General features: G+C 44.4%; 2 protein-coding genes across 2 annotated transcripts; one reads left to right on the top strand and one right to left on the bottom strand.

The window, feature by feature from the left end:
* The first annotated feature begins 8 nt into the window (after positions 1–8).
* angel1 (angel homolog 1) lies at positions 9–14,164 on the top strand. Its single transcript, XM_079693240.1, has 10 exons — positions 9–153; positions 9,703–10,542; positions 10,910–11,133; positions 11,242–11,311; positions 11,400–11,842; positions 12,488–12,626; positions 12,773–12,883; positions 12,975–13,005; positions 13,299–13,462; positions 13,557–14,164. Exons 1-10 carry the CDS (start codon positions 24–26, stop codon positions 13,712–13,714), a joined length of 2,310 nt encoding a protein of 769 aa, XP_079549366.1. The 5' UTR covers positions 9–23; the 3' UTR covers positions 13,715–14,164.
* A 1,673-nt stretch (positions 14,165–15,837) lies between these two features.
* Positions 15,838–21,228, bottom strand: vash1 (vasohibin 1). Its single transcript, XM_079640792.1, has 7 exons — positions 20,294–21,228; positions 19,864–19,952; positions 19,514–19,570; positions 19,068–19,142; positions 18,527–18,908; positions 17,327–17,436; positions 15,838–17,164 (listed from the first exon to the last, which is right to left on the bottom strand). The coding sequence occupies exons 1-7, from the start codon at positions 20,582–20,584 to the stop codon at positions 17,092–17,094; spliced, it is 1,077 nt and encodes a 358-aa protein (XP_079496918.1). The 5' UTR covers positions 20,585–21,228; the 3' UTR covers positions 15,838–17,091.
* Between the last annotated feature and the right edge of the window lie 377 nt (positions 21,229–21,605).

Below are 21,605 nucleotides of genomic sequence, written 5' to 3'. Positions count from 1 at the left end.
ATCCCCACCCGCGTCATAGCATAATGGCGCTGATAACCACCAACTTCACAGCGCGCATGCGCAGACCTCACAACATCAACATGATTGTCAGCATACTGTACTATGTACTCTACCCGCTGTCACGGTCCATGACAAGTCGCCGTCTACACGCAGGTAAATAAAATAGCACATTGCAAAGGTCCCGGGGTAGGAAATTGTCCTTGTCACCACGTGCATTGGATTTTTTAGAAGCTAACGTTAGGTTGTGGCTCGCTGCTCACTGGGCAATGTATCCAACATTTGTTGGCGTGACTGAGCGTTGTCTTGTGAGGGTGATTTAAAATAAAACTTTTTGTGTTCCCACAGCTAATATTCCCTTCTTTATGATATCGTAAACTTAATGCACATTATGTTTTTGCTATTCCGCTAACTTAGCTCACGTTTTTTTTAGAGCCTGAACTTTCCCAACGTGATGTATGACGTCACGACGTTGCCATGTGGGACTGTTTTGCTTTTGTATTCAATGAGGCTCCTTTTTTGTGTCACATTTAACCCTTCTGTTGTGTTCGAAAGCTGTTCTATTTCGTATATGGCTTCGCCCTCTAACCCCTAGATTCCACCGAGGTTGCATTCCGATAATCCAAAAATCAGCTCCTAAATTCTAACCCTATCTCCTATCCCTTGACCTCTGAGTGAAACGTCACGGGGTTAAGAGATAGTGGATATGAGAATTCAAAAGGACTTAGGAGAAGAGACTGCGGTACTTTAGAGAATCCGAATGCACTTTCTCTATCCAACGTGTTTATGATGCGCCAGCGGACGTCATTGTGTGCGTCTGCTGCTGTGGGGAAACTATGGAAACTACAGTGTTCTATACAACGGACTACAACATGGATGTTTAATAAGAACGAGGGACTCATCTAGAGACTGCACCGTGCTGTGATGCTGCTGCTTTATGCTTTATGAACGTGGACAACAGAGAAACATATTCTTCATGACCAAAGTTGTAATTGAAATAAAAAAGGAAAGTGAAACTTATGCTCGTCACCCTCTCCCTCCGGTCCACATTAATACAAATGATCCCAATACGTATGATTGTATGAAAATATCTTAAAATAAATACAAATGTATTTATTATTAACGTTAGTCCTTAACACCTATCACTGTGTATATCACCATTCAAACATCTTTTAAAAGTTGAACAAACCCCACACAGCTCAGTGAAATGTTGACTTTATTTGATAATTTCAGTAAAAACTAACGTTCATATTTCTCTTTTTGATTATAATACTGATGAACGTTCAAAACAAAGCACTTTGGCAACTTACCACATACGTTTGAAAATGCTTAATAAGCACCGTAACTTTCATGATATAATTTCTCCGTCATAATCGTTTGTTTCCGTGAACGGCCGACTGTTGTGTGACGCAAATGCTGCGGCTGCAAGGCATTGTGGGGCAGCATTTTCTCCTCTCCTTTATGTAAGGGAGGTCCAGTGGTTCCTAAGCTAAAGGATGTTATAAAGGAAGTTTGAAACCTCCTTTCCTTTCATTTGGAGAATTGGAACGGCACTTAACATGGCTGCCACTGACGTACTTCTGGGTCATTTCACTCGGTTGGGAAGGTTCCTAAGCTAAATGGACTATTGGAATGCAACCCGGGTCCGTCTGCGGCGCGTTACGGCTGCACCGCGGTTTTGGTCCGGCCTCCTCCGGCGTCATACCCTACCGGACGCGTTTCAGAAGCATTTCAGAAGCGGAGCGTCTTGCCTGCCGGCTAGCAGTTTTTGTTGATTTGGGCATATTTCCTGGACAGGCTACTTTGTACAGACAAAGTTAATAATAATTATAATATCCCAGTTATAAACGACATGAATCCAAGATGTGTTGCTGTATTTTAGTGGTAAAAAAATGCATTTATCATCATGATTATTCTATATATATAATGTAGCCTACACAGTGCCTGTAAACCGGAGGAGAACGCTGGCATTTATTCTCCTACTTCAAAGGCTACGGAGGGATAGGGTCTGCAAAATTAGTTTGTGTGTGTGTATATAATATATGCTATATACTCCAGCAATTAAAAACCAGGCCTCGTCCTTTCTGATGTTGTCCTTGTAAAAAGCATTGGTTACATCATATAAAATAGTGTGTTTTTCCACCTCCAGAATGAAAAGCTCCTCGTCCATTGTAGGTGTCGTAGTGAAGGTGTTGTTATGAAGTAGGGGGCGATCTGCAAAATTGTATATGTGGGGGTGGGGCCTGGCCCGGATGCTCTGACCGTTCCACTTCCTGCCTACGTTACGGCTGCGCCGCGCCAAAAATAGGATTCATCCTAATTTTAGAGGAGCCTTGCGCCGAGCCGCTTCTGGGACGCTTCTGGGACGCTTCTGGGACGCTTCTGGGACGCTTCTGAGCCGTAACGTGCCGCGTGTGGTGGAATAGCACCCATTGACTAGAGTGGCCGCGATCGCCGTGAGCACCGCGGCGCCCGTAACGCGCCGCAGATGGACCCGGTGGAATCTAGGGGTAAGGCTATCGCTATTGGGTAATCCCCCTGCGCCCCCGCGCAGCACTGAAAACACTTGTAGTCCACGCCCACCCGCAAGGCGGGCCCCACCCTCGGGCTCCCATCCGGTATAAATAGGAAGGAGGCCCGACAATCTGCTCCCTCTTTTCTTCAGCACCCCGTTAGACTGAAGCACTGATCGAAGAAGCAAACATGAGTAACAATTGTGTAAGAGATTGTCCCTCATGTGGCTCTGGGTACATCATGAGCTATGACCCACATAACATGTGCGAGTCCTGCCTGGGGTCTGAGCAGGCCAACGCGGCTCTAACCCAGCAGGTGGCATGTGCTCACTGTGCCCGTCTTCCTCTGGTCGACAGACAGCGAAGAGCGGACGCTCTCGCTGCTGCTGCTGAGGAGGACGATTGGCCCGTCCCGGCTTACGAGCCCGCGGACGAGCGCCTCGTGTTCCTGGAGCCGAGTGCCGGGCAGGAGTCGGACGACTCCTACCCTGCCTCCCTCCACGGTTCACCGTTCGGTTCCCCACTCCCTCCTCTTCCCCAGACGGGGGAGACAGAGTCGGAGCAGGGTGACAGGCGGCCGAACGCACAGTTCCAAACTTCTCCGCCGCCACAGCGATACCAGCGATAGGTGGCATTTTAGTGGAACTGCCGGAGATTATTAGCAAGGCTACTGCCTGCAAAAATCTTCCCGTTCCCCTGGCTCAGGAGAGGTGTACTCCGGACAATATGGCCGGAGCACACAATATGCACACACCTCCATCCATCCCCTGAGCGTGTACGCGCCTCATGATGAGAGTCGGAGTGAGACGCAGCGTGTGGAGGCCCCTGCGCAGCCCTTTCGGTCCAAGCCCACCTTGGGTTGCCTCACGCCCTGTGTAAACCAACTGCCTATAACCTGTCGGTTAATAGCCAGCAGGGCTCGTTGCTAAAGCCTGGTTTTAACCTGTCGGTTAATACATTTCAGAGCGCGCTAATTAGGCCGGCTGCCACTAATCTGTTGATTAGTAGACAGCAGGGCTCGCCGCAGAAGCCTGGTTTTAACCTGTTGGTTAATAAACTACAGAGCTGCATTCCTCTGTCCGAGATACGCCTCTTACACACATCCTTAATAAACCCATGAGCGGCGTAATAACGCCTCATGTGGGCAGCACTGCACACACCTCCATCCATCCCCTGAGCGTGTACGCGCCTCATGATGAGAGTCAGATTGAGACGGAGCGTGTGGAGGCCCCCGCGCAGCCCTTTCGGTCCAAGCCCACCTTGGGTTGCCTCACGGGCAGCGGCGGCAGGGGCTCTGGCGTGGCTCGTCACCATGACGACCAAAAACACATCTCGAGCATGTGCGCCCGCTCTCAGAGTTTTTTTCAGAGTGGCAGCGCGTGTGGCTGATGGACGGATGAGCAGGCTGATCAGCAGAGGATACGCCCTGCAGTTCGCCTCTCCCCCCCCCCCCCCCCCCCCCCCCACAGTTCAATGGGATACAGGAAACACTCCTGTCCTCCCAGAAGCTATGTCTTGCGCTCCAATCAGAGCTGCTGGAACTCCTGTTGAAAGAGGCTATTTCCATGGTTCCTCAAGGGGAAGAAAATCAGGTGCTGGAATGTGTTCACCAGGACGACTGGTTCACTTCCACCTGAAGGATGCATACTTCCACGTACCCATCATCCCGAAACACAGGAAATAGCGTTCGGATATTTCCTTGCTCCTCGCATTTTTGTGTGTAGAAGGCTGGAGCCACTACACCAGTGGTTCTCAAACTTTTTCTGTCATTCCCCACTTTGAACAGGTGGGCCTTTTCAAGCCCCACCTGTTCCTCATCGCTCCAATAAAATGGTAGGCCAAGCTTAAAATTGTCAAATGTATCGTTCTATAACAGGGGTCTCCAACCTTTTTTAGGATGAGAGCTACTTTAAAAAAATAAAACAAGTCGTGAGCTACTTTTACTCCTCTTTTATAGTTTTTTTGTAGTTTATATATTTAGCACATTTGAACATTATTATATGCTTACCTTTAACCTTTGTGTGCTGTTTGGGTCTGTGGGACCCGTTTTCAATGTTTACTAAAAGAAAATGTATGCAATTTAATTATTTTAACCTGCTTTATTTGGGGGTGGACCTCACCTCCTCTAGGGGGGTCCGGGGGCATGCACCCCCGGGAAGATTTTTTTTTTTAATGTTGAAGTGAAATGCCTCAATCTGGTGCACTTTGAGCAAAAAATGAATTTATGGATACAGCTCTCAACACACTGAAAGGGAGCTGTATACTTTTCAATAATCCAAACATCTTTAGAATATGATCAAAACCAATAACAAATCATTCAAACTGGTTTATTCTGATCTGATGTTACCTAGTTAGCATTCTTTCTTTTTATTTATGCATATTTTACTCATCACTATTTTATTTATTTTTACTGTCCTATAGCACACATTGGAATTATTTCTTACTTTATTTTTTACACCTAGGCTATATTAAATAGATAAATGTGTGTTCTCTCTAGCTCTCTCGCTCTGTCTCGCTCGCTCACAGAGGCTGTGTGCTTGCATTAAAAAATTATAATAAACATAGGCCTATTTTGTAAAGTGGGGGGCCACAAACGGGATTTCGAAAAGTGTCACGGTTAAACTCCTTGTGAAGTGGTGAGGTGCCGCTCCACATTGCTTTTCTTCCCGACTGCAACGCTGTAAATAATTTTGCTTTCAGTTGTGTGTGTGTGAGCAGGCTCGGATTGTCCATCGGGAGATTCGGGACTTTTGCCGGTGGGCCGCTGCCTTTGGTGGGCCGCTGGCTCTGACACAGGTGGGCCGTGGACTTTCACAGCGCCGCTGCGCCGGTACCGCACCCGCCGCCGCAAACACCCGCCATTGTGAGGCTCCGGTGGATCCGGCGCTGTGAAAGTCCACCGCCGTTGCGAGTCTCCGGCTGTAACAGTCCACTAACGCCCGCGAGGACCCAGGTTCGATTCCGGCCTGAGGTAAAAAAAAATGTATAAAAAAAATGTCCATTCGCGACCCACCAATCACATCTGTGGGGCGCGCCCCACACTTTGAGAAACGCTGCACTACACAGAGGAGGGATGAGAGTGTGGTTTTCTCTGGACGACCTGCTATTTGCTGGCTCGCTCCAGGGAGGAGGTCACTTTACAGAGGTTACATTCGTATCGCATCTGTCAAAGCCTGGGTTTCATAATGAATTGGAAGAAAAGCTGTCCTCTTCCCTCTCAGACAATCGTTTATCTATAGTGGAATTAAACTCATAATAAATCCACGAGCACCGTTATAACGCTTTGTGTGGACAGCACTGCACACACCACTACTCATCCCCTGGGCGTGTACGCGCCTCATGATGAGAGCCAGAGTGAAATGCAGCGTGTGGAGATTCCCTCGCAGCCCTTTCGCCTCAAGAAGCGTGAGCAGTGAGGGCGAGGGCGTGGCTCGTCACCATTACGACCATTACAGCATATCTCAGCGAAGCCTCTCCCCCCGCAGTTCCATGGGATACAAGAAACACTCCTGTCATCCCAGGAACAGTGTCTTGCGCTCCATTCAGCGCTGCAGGAACTCCTGTTGAAAAAGGCATTTTTTCCAAAAGGGAGGAAAATCGTTTTTTTTTACTGCCGTTATTTTCTAAATCCCGGGAAAAAAACGGGGGAGTGAGACCCATCCTTGATCTGTCAGTGTTCCAAAAAGAGAGAAACACATGCTGACGATCAAACAGAGGCTGGAATGTGTTCAACAGGATGTGGTTTTATCTGGACGACCTGCTATTGCTGGCTCGCTCCAGGGAGGAAGTCGCTTTACATACGTTACATCTTGTATCGCATCTGTCAACGCCTGGGTTCTCATATTGAATTTGAAGAAGAGCTGTCCTCTTCCCTCTCAGATATTCATTTATCTGGGAGTGGAATTAAACTCAGCCAGCAGAGAGCGGCTCTCGCGGCAGCGAGTGGAGAAACTGACAGCTCCCTCTCTGGCGTGTCACATCCCCAGGCCCTCTCCGTGATACAGCTGCTCAGCATGACATCAGCTGGTCACGTGGGGATCCCCCTGGGACTCCCCCACAATAGGAGTCTCCAGAGGTGGTTCATTCGCCCGCGCATCGACCCCGTGCGTCAGGTAAATGTGCTGAAGCTGTTCTCCGGTTTGGGAAGTATTCCAGCACTTCGCCCTGTTGCTGTAAAATCAGACATGTGTTGATTTGCACAAACAACAGGCCACGGCAGCCTACCTCAATCGCCAGGGAGGAGTACGATCTGCGCAGCTTCTGAACGCAGCCAGGCGGCTGCTGTACTTGGCGCGCACACACGTTGCTCTCCATCAAAGCAATGTATATTCCCGGCGAATTTAACAGAGGGGCTCGCAGAACGCAGCAGCCGTTTTATGCGAGGAGTGCGGAGACTCAGACCTGTGTCACGCACACTGGCGGGTCAGTGGGATTTTGCTTTGGTGTACTAAAGCAAAGCCCCATTTGAACCTTGGATCAGGTTCCCCTTAAATTGTTATCAGCCAAAGTAGGCTATTACTTTTGGCTCTAATAGCAGCGAGTGAGTGATTTGTCTGCTCTCCCTGTGGCTCCTTCATGTCTCCGGATTAAAGGAGATGGCAGTTCGGCTGTTTTACGCCCTAACCCGGCTTCATGCCTAAGGTCATCACAACTCTTTTAGGTCAAGAGTGATCACCCTGGCTGTCTTATTCCCCCCTCCTCACAAATCAGAGGAAGAAGCCACGTCTCGTCTCCTCTGTCCTGTGCACACGCTGTCTTGCTAGTGGCGCGCACGGCTGCCTTGCGCCGTTCTCAGCGCCTGTTTGTGCATTATAGAGAGCGCTCATTAGGGCAGCCTCTATCTGCACAACGGCTGTCACACTGGCTGTGTGAGGCTGTGTCACAGGCATATGTCTCCTCATGGGGTGGATCCCCCGGAGAACATCAGTGCGCACTCCACCAGAGGAATTTTCCTCCTCCACGGCTTTGCACGGAGGAACGTCAGTGGAAGACATTTGCACTGCTGCATCTTGGTCTTCCCCCTGTTCATTTATTCAATTGTATTTGAGGGATGTCTCTCATTCCTCTCTGACGCACCCTGTACTGAGTGTCCTGTGAGTGAGTGACGTCAGGGATCCAGCTTTGCGCCTTTCTCCTGCCTCTCGGCAGGCGGAGAGCGGCCCTTTTTCCCTCTTATGAGAGGGATGTTTCCTTTTTTTCCTCTGACACATTTTTGGTACGGAGTGTCCTGTCAGAGTGAGTGATATCAGGAACCCAGTGTGCGCTCTCCTGCCTGTCTACTCACAGAGAGCTGCTGTTCCCTCTTTTTGTCACTGGGCAAAGTATGACCTTCGTCTCTACTTTTTCACAGCGGCAGGTCTGTATTGTTCCCAGCCTTCGTCCCCTCATGGAGAATATTCATGTTATGCTATATTCCAGGGACGGTGATGCGCCATTACGCATGGCGCAATAGGCATGGGTTGTTTGAGCGGGTGTGTCTGTGCTTCTAGTACCGGGCGGACCCAGTGGGGCGCAGACTACATCATGCTTCGCCCTTAACTAGAGATGTCCCGATCCGATCACGTGATCGGGGATCGGAGCCGATCACGTGATTTTCAAAAGATCGGAATCGGGAGAAAAAAGATCGGGGATCGGGATTTTTTTTTTTTTTCAATACTTTTTTTTACATTTTATATTCAATGTTACAAAACAAAAATGACCATGTCCAAGTCTTAAAGTCATCCTGAGGCCTTAGTTTTGGTTTCAAATTACACAACATCATGTATGTGTTGCTTCTTTGGGGCTTGTTTTCATAGACCTGGTTGCTTATTTCTCTCAAATCTGGCAACAGAGTGGGCGCAGTGTCTAATTGTAGCAGTAAGCTAACGAGTACTGAAAGCTTTATTTTGTTTTGATCCAATGCTGCACAACTGAACTGATCCAATGCTGCTGTGAAAGAAAGAAGCTATATCCATGTTGGATAGAATATCCAATTTAAATAAAAAAAATAACCTTAAGGGACAACTTGAATGCTTTTTTTCTTTTTTTTCTCTTAATGCATTGCATAAAGATCGGATCGGGAAAAATCGGTATCTGCAAATTGTCAAAATCAAATCATCGGAATCGGATCGGGAGCAAAAAAAGGTGATCGGGACATCCCTACCCTTAACCCAATAGCGATAGCCTTAGAGGGCGAAGCCATATACGAAATAGAACTGAAGTTACCTACTGTAACTCCAGCTTCTATGAGTAAATGGCGTAGCCCTCTAAGTGCTGGGCCCCACTGGCTCCACGAATAGCTGAAGAAAAGTTATTTTGTATGGGAGCAGATTGTCGGGCCTCCTTCCTATTTATACCGAAAGGGAGCCCGAGGGTGGGGCCCACCTTGCGGGCGGGCGTGGACTACTACTAAGTGTTTTCAGTGCTGCGCGGGTGCGCAGGGGGATTACCCAATAGCGATAGCCTTAGAGGGCTACGCCATTTACTCATAGAAGCTGGAGTTACAGTAGGTAACTTCAGTTACCGTTCATGGGGTTCGCGGGTACATTTTGACCCATGATTTATCTCAGTCCAAAACACACACAAAAAAAGATTATCATCCAATATTGTTTTAACTACATCATAACTAAGTTATTATGCATTCATAACCTTACAATCCTGTTGTAATTTAATGTTATGGCCCAAAACACGTTACACCACATATTGTGCATGTGTGAGTTCAGGTTCAAGTGTTAGTGTACATATTCTTTGAGAAAGGTCGAATTCCCGTGGGGGGAAGGGGGCAGAGGGATGGGAGACCAGGTGCATGTTGGGGCTAGGGTGTCTAAAGTCAAAGATGAATCTTGATTGGGCCAAATTTGACCCTGAGTCACCCAAAACAATTCTTCCGGGTCTTCAAGACCCGAACACCAAATGATACACTTTTTGTTTTAGAGACCTTCAGACTTGGCAACAATTGTCAAAATCTGTTTTGTAGTGTTTATATAGCTGTTGTGAAGGATATCATGAAGCCTTGTTCCGATAAAAAAACTAGAGCGTAGTTATTATATAATTTTAACTTGAAACAGGTCACGGGAGAACCGAACACAACATAAGGGTTAACACTGCTTATCATTATTTTAGGGCAAAATCAATGACACAAGCTAAATATCTCAGTATGTTTCAGCTTAATGTAAATGTACCAGCGTTCTCTAACACAGAGCTTGTCCTACAGGGGCCTCCAAGAAGGCTCTCCCTCCTTCTATGGTTAATGATAAGGCATTGTGTGATGGTAATGCTGTCACAACCAGAACCCTGTCTCAAATTAACAAGCTGGACCAGTGGCTCAGCCAAGGCAGTGGGACGAAAGGGGAAACGGAAGAAAGGATGAAGGAACTAAGCCCAGAACAGGAATACGACACATTGCAGCTGATGGCTCTCCTGCATGAAACTACAAAGAAGGAGGCTGATTCAAAGATGAGTGAGGGGGAATCTGCAGTGAAGGAAGAAGAAGCAGAGACGAGAAATGGACAGCTACAAGACACAGTGGAAGCTCCTGAACAAGGGGACGGGGAAATAACTGATCACCATGAGGTGTTCAATACGAAGCAAAACACAGAGGGTGGGAGTATTTCTCCAACTGAGGATCTTAATCAAGGGCTAGCTCCTGGCTCACAATTAGCATGCCTGCTAACAGAGGACAGCACGCAAGAAAGCCCAAGTCCCGAGTCAGTTACTCGAGCTGAGCCAAGAGTACAAGAAACAACTGGTTCAATACAGGTACAACGTTTGGAAAAGCCAATGCTTCCAGCTGAAACTCCAGCTGAAGTTACTGAGTGCTGGGATGAATATTTGGCTTCAGTTGCTGAAGGTGGAGAAAGCAGTTTGGAGACGATATTTTCCTCCCTTCTCTCAAATACTCAATCCCAACTTAAAGTCAGTGGGCAGCATGAAACTCAAGCAGGTTGGCACTTCCCGGCAGGACGTGGCTTGGCAGAGGAATTGCAGTGCCCACTGTGGCAATTTCCCGCAGCAAGCTACTATCCTCCAATAGATTCAACAGTGGGATTTGAAGGTGAGAATCTGATTTTTCTTTTAGGTGAAAGATTCATAATTTTCGATTGTAATATCTCCACTGCAGTGAGATTTGCCTGTAAGGTAAGATACGATAAGATGAGATGTAGTTTATTAATCCCAATTTGCTTATTTTTGTTGTTGCAGCAGCATAAAACAAAACAAGGCATTGCACATAATAACAAATGAAAAGAGTTAAAATAAACATCTCAAAATAGAAATAGGATTAAACCAGCATTAGAGAGTAAGAAAAATATACAGATGACCATGAAGATAACAAAGCTATGAACTGTCTGACAAATTAAATACAATAAAATAAATAAATAAAAACACTGTACTCTCCTTGTATGTGTTTGTTTTCTACCCAGTAACATGGAGAGTATGGGAGAAGGTGGATGAGAGTGCCACTGCAGTAGAGCCCCTTCCATTCACAAAGGCCTCGATGGACTTCACTGTAATGTCCTACAACATCCTTGCTGATGACCTGCTGCAGGCCAACCAGGAGCTGTACACACACTGCCCTCTGGAGGTGCTCGACTGGAGCTACCGCTGCAGCCTACTCCTGGAGGAAATCCAGAAATGGGAACCAGATGTGAGTCAAGTGCCGACTGATTAAAATCAGTCGCTCATAGTTGCAAGATAGATACATTTAATGATCATTTTGAGTGGTCCATTAATGAGTTATGTGTGTTCTTGGTAGATTCTGTGTCTCCAAGAAGTTCAGGAGAACCATTACCATCAACAACTGTATCCAGCTCTGTCTCAGATGGGTAAATAATCTTAGAAAATATGTTGGAACAATCCTTTTGGATGATGTTATCACAAAGACATTACATATACTGTCTCCTCATGTTCCAGGTTACACCTGTGTGTACAAGCGCCGTACAGGGACAAAGACCGACGGCTGCGCTACATGCTACCATGGCAGTTGCTTTTCTGAGTTGTCCGTCACCATGCTGGAGTTCTTCAGGCCCGAGACTGAGCTGCTGGACCGGCACAATGTGGGCATTATTGTGTTGCTTCGGCCAGTGGTAATGAATGGGTCTGAGGTCAAGGCAAAGGGCCCACCGCTCTGCGTGGCCAACACCCACCTGCTGTTCAACCCTAGGAGGGGTGATGTGAAGCTGGCTCAGCTGGCCATAATGCTGGCAGAAATCGACAGCGTGATCAAGTCCTGTAATGCAAAAGGTGAACACTGTAACGTCATCTTGTGTGGAGACTTTAACTCCATCCCTTCAATGCCTCTGTACCAGCTGATCACCACCGGAGAGCTCTACTTCCAGGGTCTACCCGCATGGATGGTGAGTAGAGTGGCAACGATTATTTGTATGATAGATTACAGTGTTTCCAAGGAATTTTCTTTTTCTAATGACACATGACCAAACACACTAGGTTCATTCCCATGCAAAGCCAGCAGTGTTTGTCTTTTTATTTCACAACCCAAACTTTTGTTTTAACATTGAAAAGGGCTACCCAATTCATCTTAATTTTTTTTCATATTGTTGTTGAAATTCCACCGCTTTTGATTGAAAATGGCTTCCATATTATGTTGTTAATGCCAAACCAATCAAAAGCATTGTATTGCTACATTAGAAAAATAGGCCAGATTTCTTTAAAAAAAAACGTATTCCACCTATTTTATTTTCTATTCTATATGAATATAATAAAAACATATATATTTAATCCCAATATTCACATTCATAGAAGTGGGACTAAAATACCTACTCGTACAGTGTAGTGATACAAAACTGCATTGATTTGAAGTCACTGGGTCACATGATATTGAAGCTATTGGAAACAAATCTAGATTTTCTATAAGAAACCAGCAACATATTCATATATCATTAAAAAACACTAAACAGTTATATTTGGTTTCAGATTAGTGCCATGATGCTTATAGGACTTACCTCTGTAACCACCATGTATGTATTCCCCGTGTCCAACAGATATCAGGTCAAGAGGACCTGTCCCACAGAGCCTATGTTCACAGACTGTGCGTCCCCCTGTGGCCCAGCTCTCTGGGAATCACTGACAGATGCCAGCATACTACTGCGGAGGAATCAAAGAGCGAGAGCCAGAAATCAGGTCAGTGTTTGAAGTGATTGCAGATTTGTGTTACTTTTTATGTTTACCCTTTTTGTAATCTCTATCCATGGAGTAGGTTTCGGTCTTTTGTGTTTCATTTCCTCTTTTTCCTCACTTCCTATCCTGTCTTTGTTCTTCTCGTGTAGGAAAAGGTCAGTACAGCCATGATTTTATGCGCCAGCTACGCTTCTGTCCGACTGCATTTATCCGTCCTCTGGATTTACAGCTGATCCCAGGCGTGACTGACATCACTCCAGGTACGGGATTGCAATACAAAAACCACAACATCACTTCTTACTGAAATGGTTTCAATATCTGGGTCAATATCTTCTTTATGTTCATGCACAGATGCTTCAAGCGTACATCAGCCTGATGAAAGGTCAGTTTACCCAATGTTTTTTTGTTGTCATATTGCTATTTCTTTATGCATACAATATACTATATGGGAGAGGATGCCAATTCAGTGTCAAAGCATACAACTGAGCGACACAAAATAAAAAGCAACTCAAATCAATAAATAGGTAAATTAAATTCTTTATTTATCTCAGTTCATTTTGCATGTCGCCTTTTTACATATTAAAATAGGTTATGTAAAAAACAAGATGGGCCAAAAGGTAGAGCAAGCTTAATTGGCTGTAACTGAGATGTGATTTGAGTCATGTTTTGTGACAGTTTCAGCCACACTATCAGCCACCGGTTAGACCTGAAGTCGGTCTACCAACACGTCCTTCCAGGATTTGGCAATCCAGAAGTCACAACCCTGCACTCTGAAGGCGGATCTACAGTCGACTACATCTTCTACAGCCGGAGACGCACGGCAATCTGGGATCCAAACGGTATGGGGACACGACACAGAGGACACTGTTGCAGATTTGAATCCATTTTTGTAGATCACTTATTAGTTTGTGGTGTCTTTCTTTTTTTTCTCAGCCGGCACCTTTGCTATTAGGGGTCTGAAGCTGATTGGTTCTCTCTCCCTTCTATCTGAGGACGTCTTATGGTCAATGAAGGGCTTGCCCAATTACATATTTCCCTCCGACCATCTCAGTCTTCTGGCCAGATTCCAGCTGGACCTGAATGCTGCGTAATAGCAGAAAGTGGGTGGACTCCGAGAGGTCAGAGTTTGAGTGTATTTCCCTTCACAATGGTTCAGACCTTGCCTTGTACACATCTGGGTTTTGTTTTTTGTTCAGATGACCACCAACCCTTTTGGTTCCCTTATGGCATCAAAGGAAGTCTTCTTACTGAGAAGAAGATAATATTTCTTGTTTAAAAGAGCCAGAAAATATAATGGAGGCCAACAGTCAGCCTTGTCCCACATTGTTTTCATCAGATATTTCTACAGAAATATGAAATATCGTATTATTGATGCTGTAAAAAAAAGTGATTGCTTTAATAGTATTGTTATAATAATACACTGAGCTGTTTTGTTGCGTTTTCATTGATTTTAAATCTAATGTTCTAAAAGCTGTTTCTGATTATGAGTCAGTGTTATTTGTTCAGATGGTGAAAATATTGAATAAATATTTTTACAGTTATTTGTGGCTCCCTGAGTTTAGTTTTTTAACGCCTTACATAAAATGCACTTATTTGTTATTTACAATGTAGCAGCACAGTTGAATGTGTCCACCAGCATTACCTCCGCCAGATAGGAGTCTCCCTCTCTGTTTATCCTGCCTGGTGTAGTGCTGAGATGTGACCTGAATGTTGGCTCTGCCCCTCCAGTCCCACTACACTGAGGCACTCAGTTTGTCAGGGAGAAGGTGTGTGTGTGTGTGTGTGTGTGTGTGTGTGTGTGTGTGTGTGTGTGTGTGTGTGTGTGTGTGTGTGTGTGTGTGTGTGTGTGTGTGTGTGTGTGTGTGTGTGTGTGTGTGTGTGTGTGTGTGTGTGTGTGTGTGTGTGTGTGTGTGTGTGTGTGTGTGTGTGTGTGTGTGTGTGTGTGTGTGTGTGTGTGTGTGTGTGTGTGTGTGTGTGTGTGTGTGTGTGTGTGTGTGTGTGTGTGTGTGTGTGTGTGTGTGTGTGTGTCTAGTGGATGCATGGATGAATAATTCATTAAGATATTTGAGTGTTCATGCATGATGGAGCTCAGTAAGAGGGCTTTGTGTTATGTGTGGGCTATAAAATGTCTGCAGAGGTCATTCCCATCACTCACTTGCTCCTCACTCATTCTTGACAGTGTGCTATATAAATATGTTTCCCCTTCAAAGCAATAGCTCATTAGTTGAAAACTTTAATATATAGAGGAATCCGATAGGGTGTGCCTCTCTTTTCCCTTTGGCATCATGCACGTAAGCGAAGTAGGTCAGTAGTAGTTTATTCTCTCATAGGTCATTATATATTCTGTTTCTTTATCTGACAAACACTGCTGGACAAAATGTCTGGCATCTGGAAGGGAGGAGAGGGATTTGTTTATCTTCATCATGACTATCTTCTCATAATTCACTGAGGAAACTGCCACAACATTAACTTGTTTTAAAGAGCTCACTGCACCACTCTCACACATGACAGTATTTGATCTCACATGCAGCTCTTCCAGAGTTACATTACTGGCCAATGCATGGAAGTGGTTCCTTGCTGACTGGCGTTCATCAAATGCAGCTTCCATTAAGACTTCCTAGCTGATTGCTGTGAGGTGGACATCAACCTGGGACCATTAAACAGCAGGATCCCTGAACATGAGCACACATGCCAGCATACTACACCTTTTCTTAAACGATTTGACAAATATTAACAAACAAGGGCAGTTGTCTACAACATTTGTTCTCTCGCGATAATCTGAAATCTTATTGGTTAAATTGTCCCACTTAGTCTAATTTAAGTGTGTAAATCCAGTGTCCTGCTGCTGCACACAGAGGCTTATGCTTCCCTTTAATGGAGTTGTTGGCATTACGTTTCCTTTGTGTAAACCTAACAGGAAGTGTTTAGAGATCTCCAGAGTCTGCTTGCGTCATCATTTGCTTTGCTGCCAAAAACTGCCCTTCAACTGAGGACACCCTGTGCTCAGTTTGAACTATTGGTCGACAGAAAACTGGCTCCATTCCCTGCCTGACAACAAGCCTGTCCGACAACTAATTACAGAATACTTAGGGACTAATCACTGAATTCTTGGATGAAAACTGCTTAAAAAGGACTGGCTTATTAAAAACATAACAATGAGTTTATCCCAAAAAACACCTTTTTTAATATTAAAAAATAGAATCAGAAAACAAAGATGGGTTGCCTCTTTATTGTGATCCGGTAAATCTACAGTCTTTTGGTACGAAACAATTGTGTAATAGAGCACTGAAATGAAAATAGACAACACCTACTGTAAACGGAAAGTTTTTGGCTGTGGCAACATATTCAAAACAGTGTGTAGTAAATAGTGTTCTACTGCTGATCACCAACACTGAAGGAAGTATAAAATGACAATTTCCAATGATAATATAAATACAAAATGCAGATAAAAGTGCTGTAAACAAACGTCTTTACACTTCATCTGAAAAGGAAATCGCACCACTTAAGGCTAGTGAAATATCGGATAAAGTTGCTACAAATAAAGTTAGAAACAATGTAGATATAAAGCAGATATACAGTACATATAAACCAAACTTATTCTTACTCAACATCTACATTAAATGCAGATAAGGTCCATCAGCTTGATAATCATGGTTGTTGTGAAATGTCTTGTATTCAGGAGCCAGAAAAAATCCTGCTTCTCATCACTACAGATGACTTCATAATCTTGAATATACCATTGTATATTGTGTATTCAATCCCATATTCAAATTCAATAAGGTGATTAGCATGCTAAACATGCTAGCATCTGGATATTTTGGAAGAACAGAGATTACACTGCTTTTCTGATTAGTTAGACAATGAGAATAATGGGGTGGATATAAAAAAAGGAATTTCCTTCTCTTTGAGTTTCCATACAAGGCACAAGGGTAGTGGTTTGCAAACTAGTCACTACACAAGAAATGGCAGCCCAGCAGAGCCTTAGTGGATTTAAAATTACATTACATGTACTTGCACACTTACAGTACGACGATACAGAATGCAGACGAGCCTTAAGAGCTTTTGTTGAACATAACACAGAACCTTATGACATGTCCAGTAGCACATTAACACTGAGTGGTGGTCCTGCCCAACGTCGAGGGAAGGGTCATATTTCACATTGTGTTGAGTTTGCAAAAATCTGCAGTTATTTAAAAATGTTTACAAAGTACTGCACTTTTGTCCCCTTTTTAATTTGGGAGCATGGCCAGAACCAAGCACAGTACCTTCTCCAGGAAAAACCTTGACCATAGTAGACGTAGAAAAACTGAAAGAGGCATTTGTTTTGAGAAGAAAAGTTGCTGGTGACCTATTCAACATTTGTGTCTCCGTGAATAGGCCAATGAGTATAAAAAATGAAGAGGGAATCTGCGGCTCTGAAACACGTGTGTGGGACCTTGTATCCTTACAAGCAAGCTAAAATTCTTCTTCAGACTCGAATCTGGTATCCATTTATTTCTGCGGACGATTTTGGCTCCAGAACCTTCTTATCTCCAGAGGGACTGCAACAAAACAGACACAGAGAAATCAGACAAGGAAACTGTGACTAATTCATGAACCACTTCTTCTTTTCTGTAGATCACAAGACATCTATAGTCCAAATGTGTCCCAGTGACAAAAAGCATGTCACATTTAATATTGGCTGAGCACATGGTGAATCATACCGTCTCTCAATGCGGCTGATCCTGCGTACGGGGCTGCCCTGTCCTCTGAGGGGTGACCCCATGCTGTTCCTCCTGTCTTTGGTGGGAGAGGGTGGTGCTGGCTTCCCTATCTGCAAAAACAATGAGAACACCGTTATCAGAATCAGTTAAAAACACAACATGAAGAGTCACTTATTCTTATGTCCTCGCTTTCCAGGGCGAGGCTCAGTATGAGTGGCGGAAAAATCTGTCTTTATTAGTAAGGTGATTGTGGAGAGCACTCAATGTAAATGATAAGCAATTGATGGATTGTGCCGGCCATGCATGAAGCACAGCAAGGCAGAGTGAAGCCATCACATTTAGTTTTATTACGCGCAGAGCTCAGCATCAAGGCTGTTTTCATTATGTTGGCATGAGAGGTGATGATAGAGCATCATTTGAGGGAAATCACTCAAACAGCCGGGTCAACTCGGTGTCACTGTGCATGAAGAGGCAGCGCGTCAGAAGAAATCTAATGAGCGGCCCGTCTGCTGAGGACAAAGTAAATCTATCATCATTGTCTGAGCTCCATCAGCTTGTCCTGGTGTCAGCAGTGAGATGAGACTTCTGCACTACCATTCATAATGCTTATCCACAGAGCATCTTTTCTGAATACCGTACTGTACCCAGAGGTGGGAAGTAGTGGAGTACAAATACTTTGTTACTGTACTTAAGTACATTTTTCTGGTACCAGTACTTCACGACTTTTTACTTTTACTTCTTACATTTTTAACTCAAATACCTGTACTTTCTACTTCTTACATTTTCAAAACAGGTTTGTTACTTTAGTTTGGTGGCGTGATCATTATTATTTAGAGTCATTGCATGCCTATTGATTTTAACACAATCGGTGTATCCATCATTTCCTGGTCTTCTCTAAAGAAGAGGGACCAATGAAAACGTTGTGATTTTGCATCAGCAAAAAAAACGTTCAGCATCAAAACATTCATTAGCTAACAATGACATTATTGTTCTATTAATATAAAGGGAGGTCAGTTACTCTTTAAAACGGTTGGTAGGTATGGGTACTTTTGACTTAAGTGCATTTCGAAGTCCATACTTCTTTACTTTTAGTTTTAGTTTAGTCAGTACTTCTACTTTTACCAGAGTATTTTTAAACACGAGTATCTGTACTTCTACTTGAGTAAAGGATGTGTGTACTTTTGCCATCTCTGCCTGTACCTTCAGCCTCATGTCCCGAGTGTGTCGCTCCAGCTCTTTCCGTAGCTCCTCCTTGGTCAGCTTGTCTAAGTCTAGTATGGAATGTTTCCATTCTATCTGCTCCACGCTGTGAGCGTCATGGGACACGTACTGGCCGATCCTGACCTTGCGCAGGGTGTGCCAGTAGCCCCTGTAGGCTCCTTCGAACTCTTGCACTAGGTCCATCAGTGTGCGGAACTCCAGGGGCTTGAACATGAGGTCTTCCCTCCGGCTCGTGCCCAACGCGCCGAAGCGTCCTCCGCAGTGAACTCCCAGCACGATGTGGTGGAAGTGATTTCCTGAGAAGTGAGACTGAAAGCTGAGGGGGAAGCGCTCCACACCGGGCATGTTGTTGGTGAGGTAACTGTACGAAGAAGGGTCAAGGAAACGGATAATTGGAAAGACAATTTACAGTAAGTCTGCCAAAAAACACGCCATTAACATAAACATGTATGATGGGGGCACATTACAATGAAACATACAATAATAAAATTTGCAACATGCCCTGATTCTCTAAAGATACATCCCCAGGATCACCGCCTCCAGGCATTTGATTGGCAGAGCCTCCCGCGTCATCTCTTTAGCAATGTCCATCAACCTGTGCAGGACAATGGAACAGGAGAGAAACACCGTTAATTCTCATCTGTGATATAAGACACTACTGAGTGCAATAGAAATGCACACACAGTTATTGAACAAACACATTTTCCACGAGCCATGGAAATATGATTTGGACCACGAAATCTAATAAAGCAAGGTCAGGGAAATTGTGTTCCAGGCCTTCTGCTGCTTGACGTTTCAACTCACAAAGCCCTGAGGAGATACAGCTGATCCACAGGCATCAGACATTAGCAGCACTGGCCAAAACCATAAGAAATCAGCTAATATTGTTGCAGACATCCTATGACTGCTGCCATGAGGCCATTACTAGTGATTAGTCTTTGGTGAAAGAAAGAAAAAGGTGCTTACGCAGTAAGAGGCCGGCTCTTCTTAATTTCAAAAAACTGTGTTCCTGTGTGATTGTACCTGTAGGACACAGTTAAGGTCATACTGTATAACAACAGAGCAAACAGCAGCATACATCAGGGAGAAGAGACAACCAGTTATAGTGCTTTGTGATATTCATAGGTTGCTGTTTAAATATGGATGAATTACGTCTCTGACTGAAATAAAGCTTAATATAGAGTAGAATTTCCACAATGCTTGCCTACTTCCAAATGTAAAGGGTAGTAAAAAAGTCAAGATAGATCAAAATATGTTTTAACTACAAATGAAATGCTGTGGAAACATTAAAATACACCAAGGTAGTCAAAGGATACTGCAATTCCCTGATGTATTTCTGTATGGCTTCCAAGCGCTGTGGGATAGTGGTGGTAGTTTGAAATGTAGGCACACTCGGTATTGGAATCTGTAGGACAGAGAGCATCCCAACAACTTGATGAACATTGAACAATCAAAGTAGTCTTGTGTGCTTTTCCCTATTCAGCCTGCCGATTGCAAGAGTTTCTTAATTGCTCTAAGCACGAGAAATGAATGAAAAGTACCATTCTTCTGTGTCTGAAACATCCATAGCATGCAATGGTACCATGCAGAGTGGACTGGACAAAACATGCATTGTATTTTACTGCTGTGATAAAAAAAATACATTAGGTTTATCTATCAGTCATGTGGGACAGCGTCAGATGGGTGTTAATTGTTTCTCCACCATGTGTAAGTTTCACATGTAGGATTCAACAGCTGCAACCTTACCTTGGGCAGGTCAGTGGCCCCCCGGGTCTCCTTCCCCAGTGCTTCACCGTTGGGGTGTATTCGAGCCACATGGCGCCACATCCTCTCCCAAGTCTCCTCATCTACCGGGAGGCCTCCTCTGTTCACATAGAAAGGCACCCCTCCATCCCTTAACTCCTCTTCGGCTTCATCCTCCTGCTCCTCATCCCTCTGCTCCACGGAGCCCGCGGTGGCCCTCAGCATCCTTCCTCCTGCTCTTCCTCCTCCTCCAGCAGCAGGAACCCAACTGAGTTCAGGCACAGAAGCCTCCATACTGGACCCTTCACTGGTTAATCTGCTTGTTGCAGGTTTAAGTAGGTTCCAACAACAGATGGCCAACTCATGACATCAAGCAGCATGTGCCAAAAAATATATAAAAGAATAAGTCAATGCAATGTCGAGAAGGTTTAATAAAAATGCAGCCCTTTAGTTGAAGACCTAAATAATGATTTCAAAGTATACAAAAATTAATCTTCTTGCAATAAAAAAATGACTCTTTGGGAAAATCTAGAACCCTAGGCCATTTAATAATCATATGTCCATGTTAATAAATAAACTATGACACTTAGGTAATTAAGCCTTTAGACGTGTTTTAATTACAATCGGGTGAAAGTTCAATCAGCCAAAACATATCCGGCCAATGTACCGCTATCACAGTCTTTAGGAGGATTGATCCGCAGACAACAAAGTATTAGAAACGAATAATTCCCTGCACCGTTAGAGGTCATTCATATCACAAATATCCAGAAAAATCAGTGCCGTTTTGCAATCCCATCATCTCGACACTCCTCACGCGTCCTCTTCATCGCTTCTTCACCAAACCATTTCCTTCAGTCAGCCGGTTCATTGTTCATACAGATGCTCCTGGGTTCAGCGGCTGGGAGTGGGATTCACGTCCAACGAGCAGCTCAGACACTCCCAGATCTCCGTCTACCGCGCATGCGCAAGACAGCGGATCTCAACCGTGACAAATGCTGCATTCAAGTGCTCCTCCGATCAAGAAGTTAGATCTGCGAGTCATTTATTCTACTGCTTGGTGATAATAAAAAAACACAATCTGGGTGTTTTCATTTTATTAATCTTGACACTATTGTTATGTGGTGGAAGGATGAAGGAAAGTAAATAAAAAAACGTTTTAAGATAAAATATAAAATATTTTAAAAATTAGATATCATTCAATCAGCCACACCCTGGATATGTTGGCTGATTTATTTTGTGATTTGTTATTAGTTGTAGTAGTGAAACATTTATATTGCCCTTTTCCCGGTTTGCTTGTATACATCTTTATTAACAT

This window comes from Notothenia rossii, assembly GCF_949606895.1.
Source record: "Notothenia rossii genome assembly, chromosome: 7".
NCBI classification, from domain to species: domain Eukaryota; kingdom Metazoa; phylum Chordata; class Actinopteri; order Perciformes; family Nototheniidae; genus Notothenia; species Notothenia rossii.
This window is presented reverse-complemented; position numbering and strand designations above follow the sequence as displayed.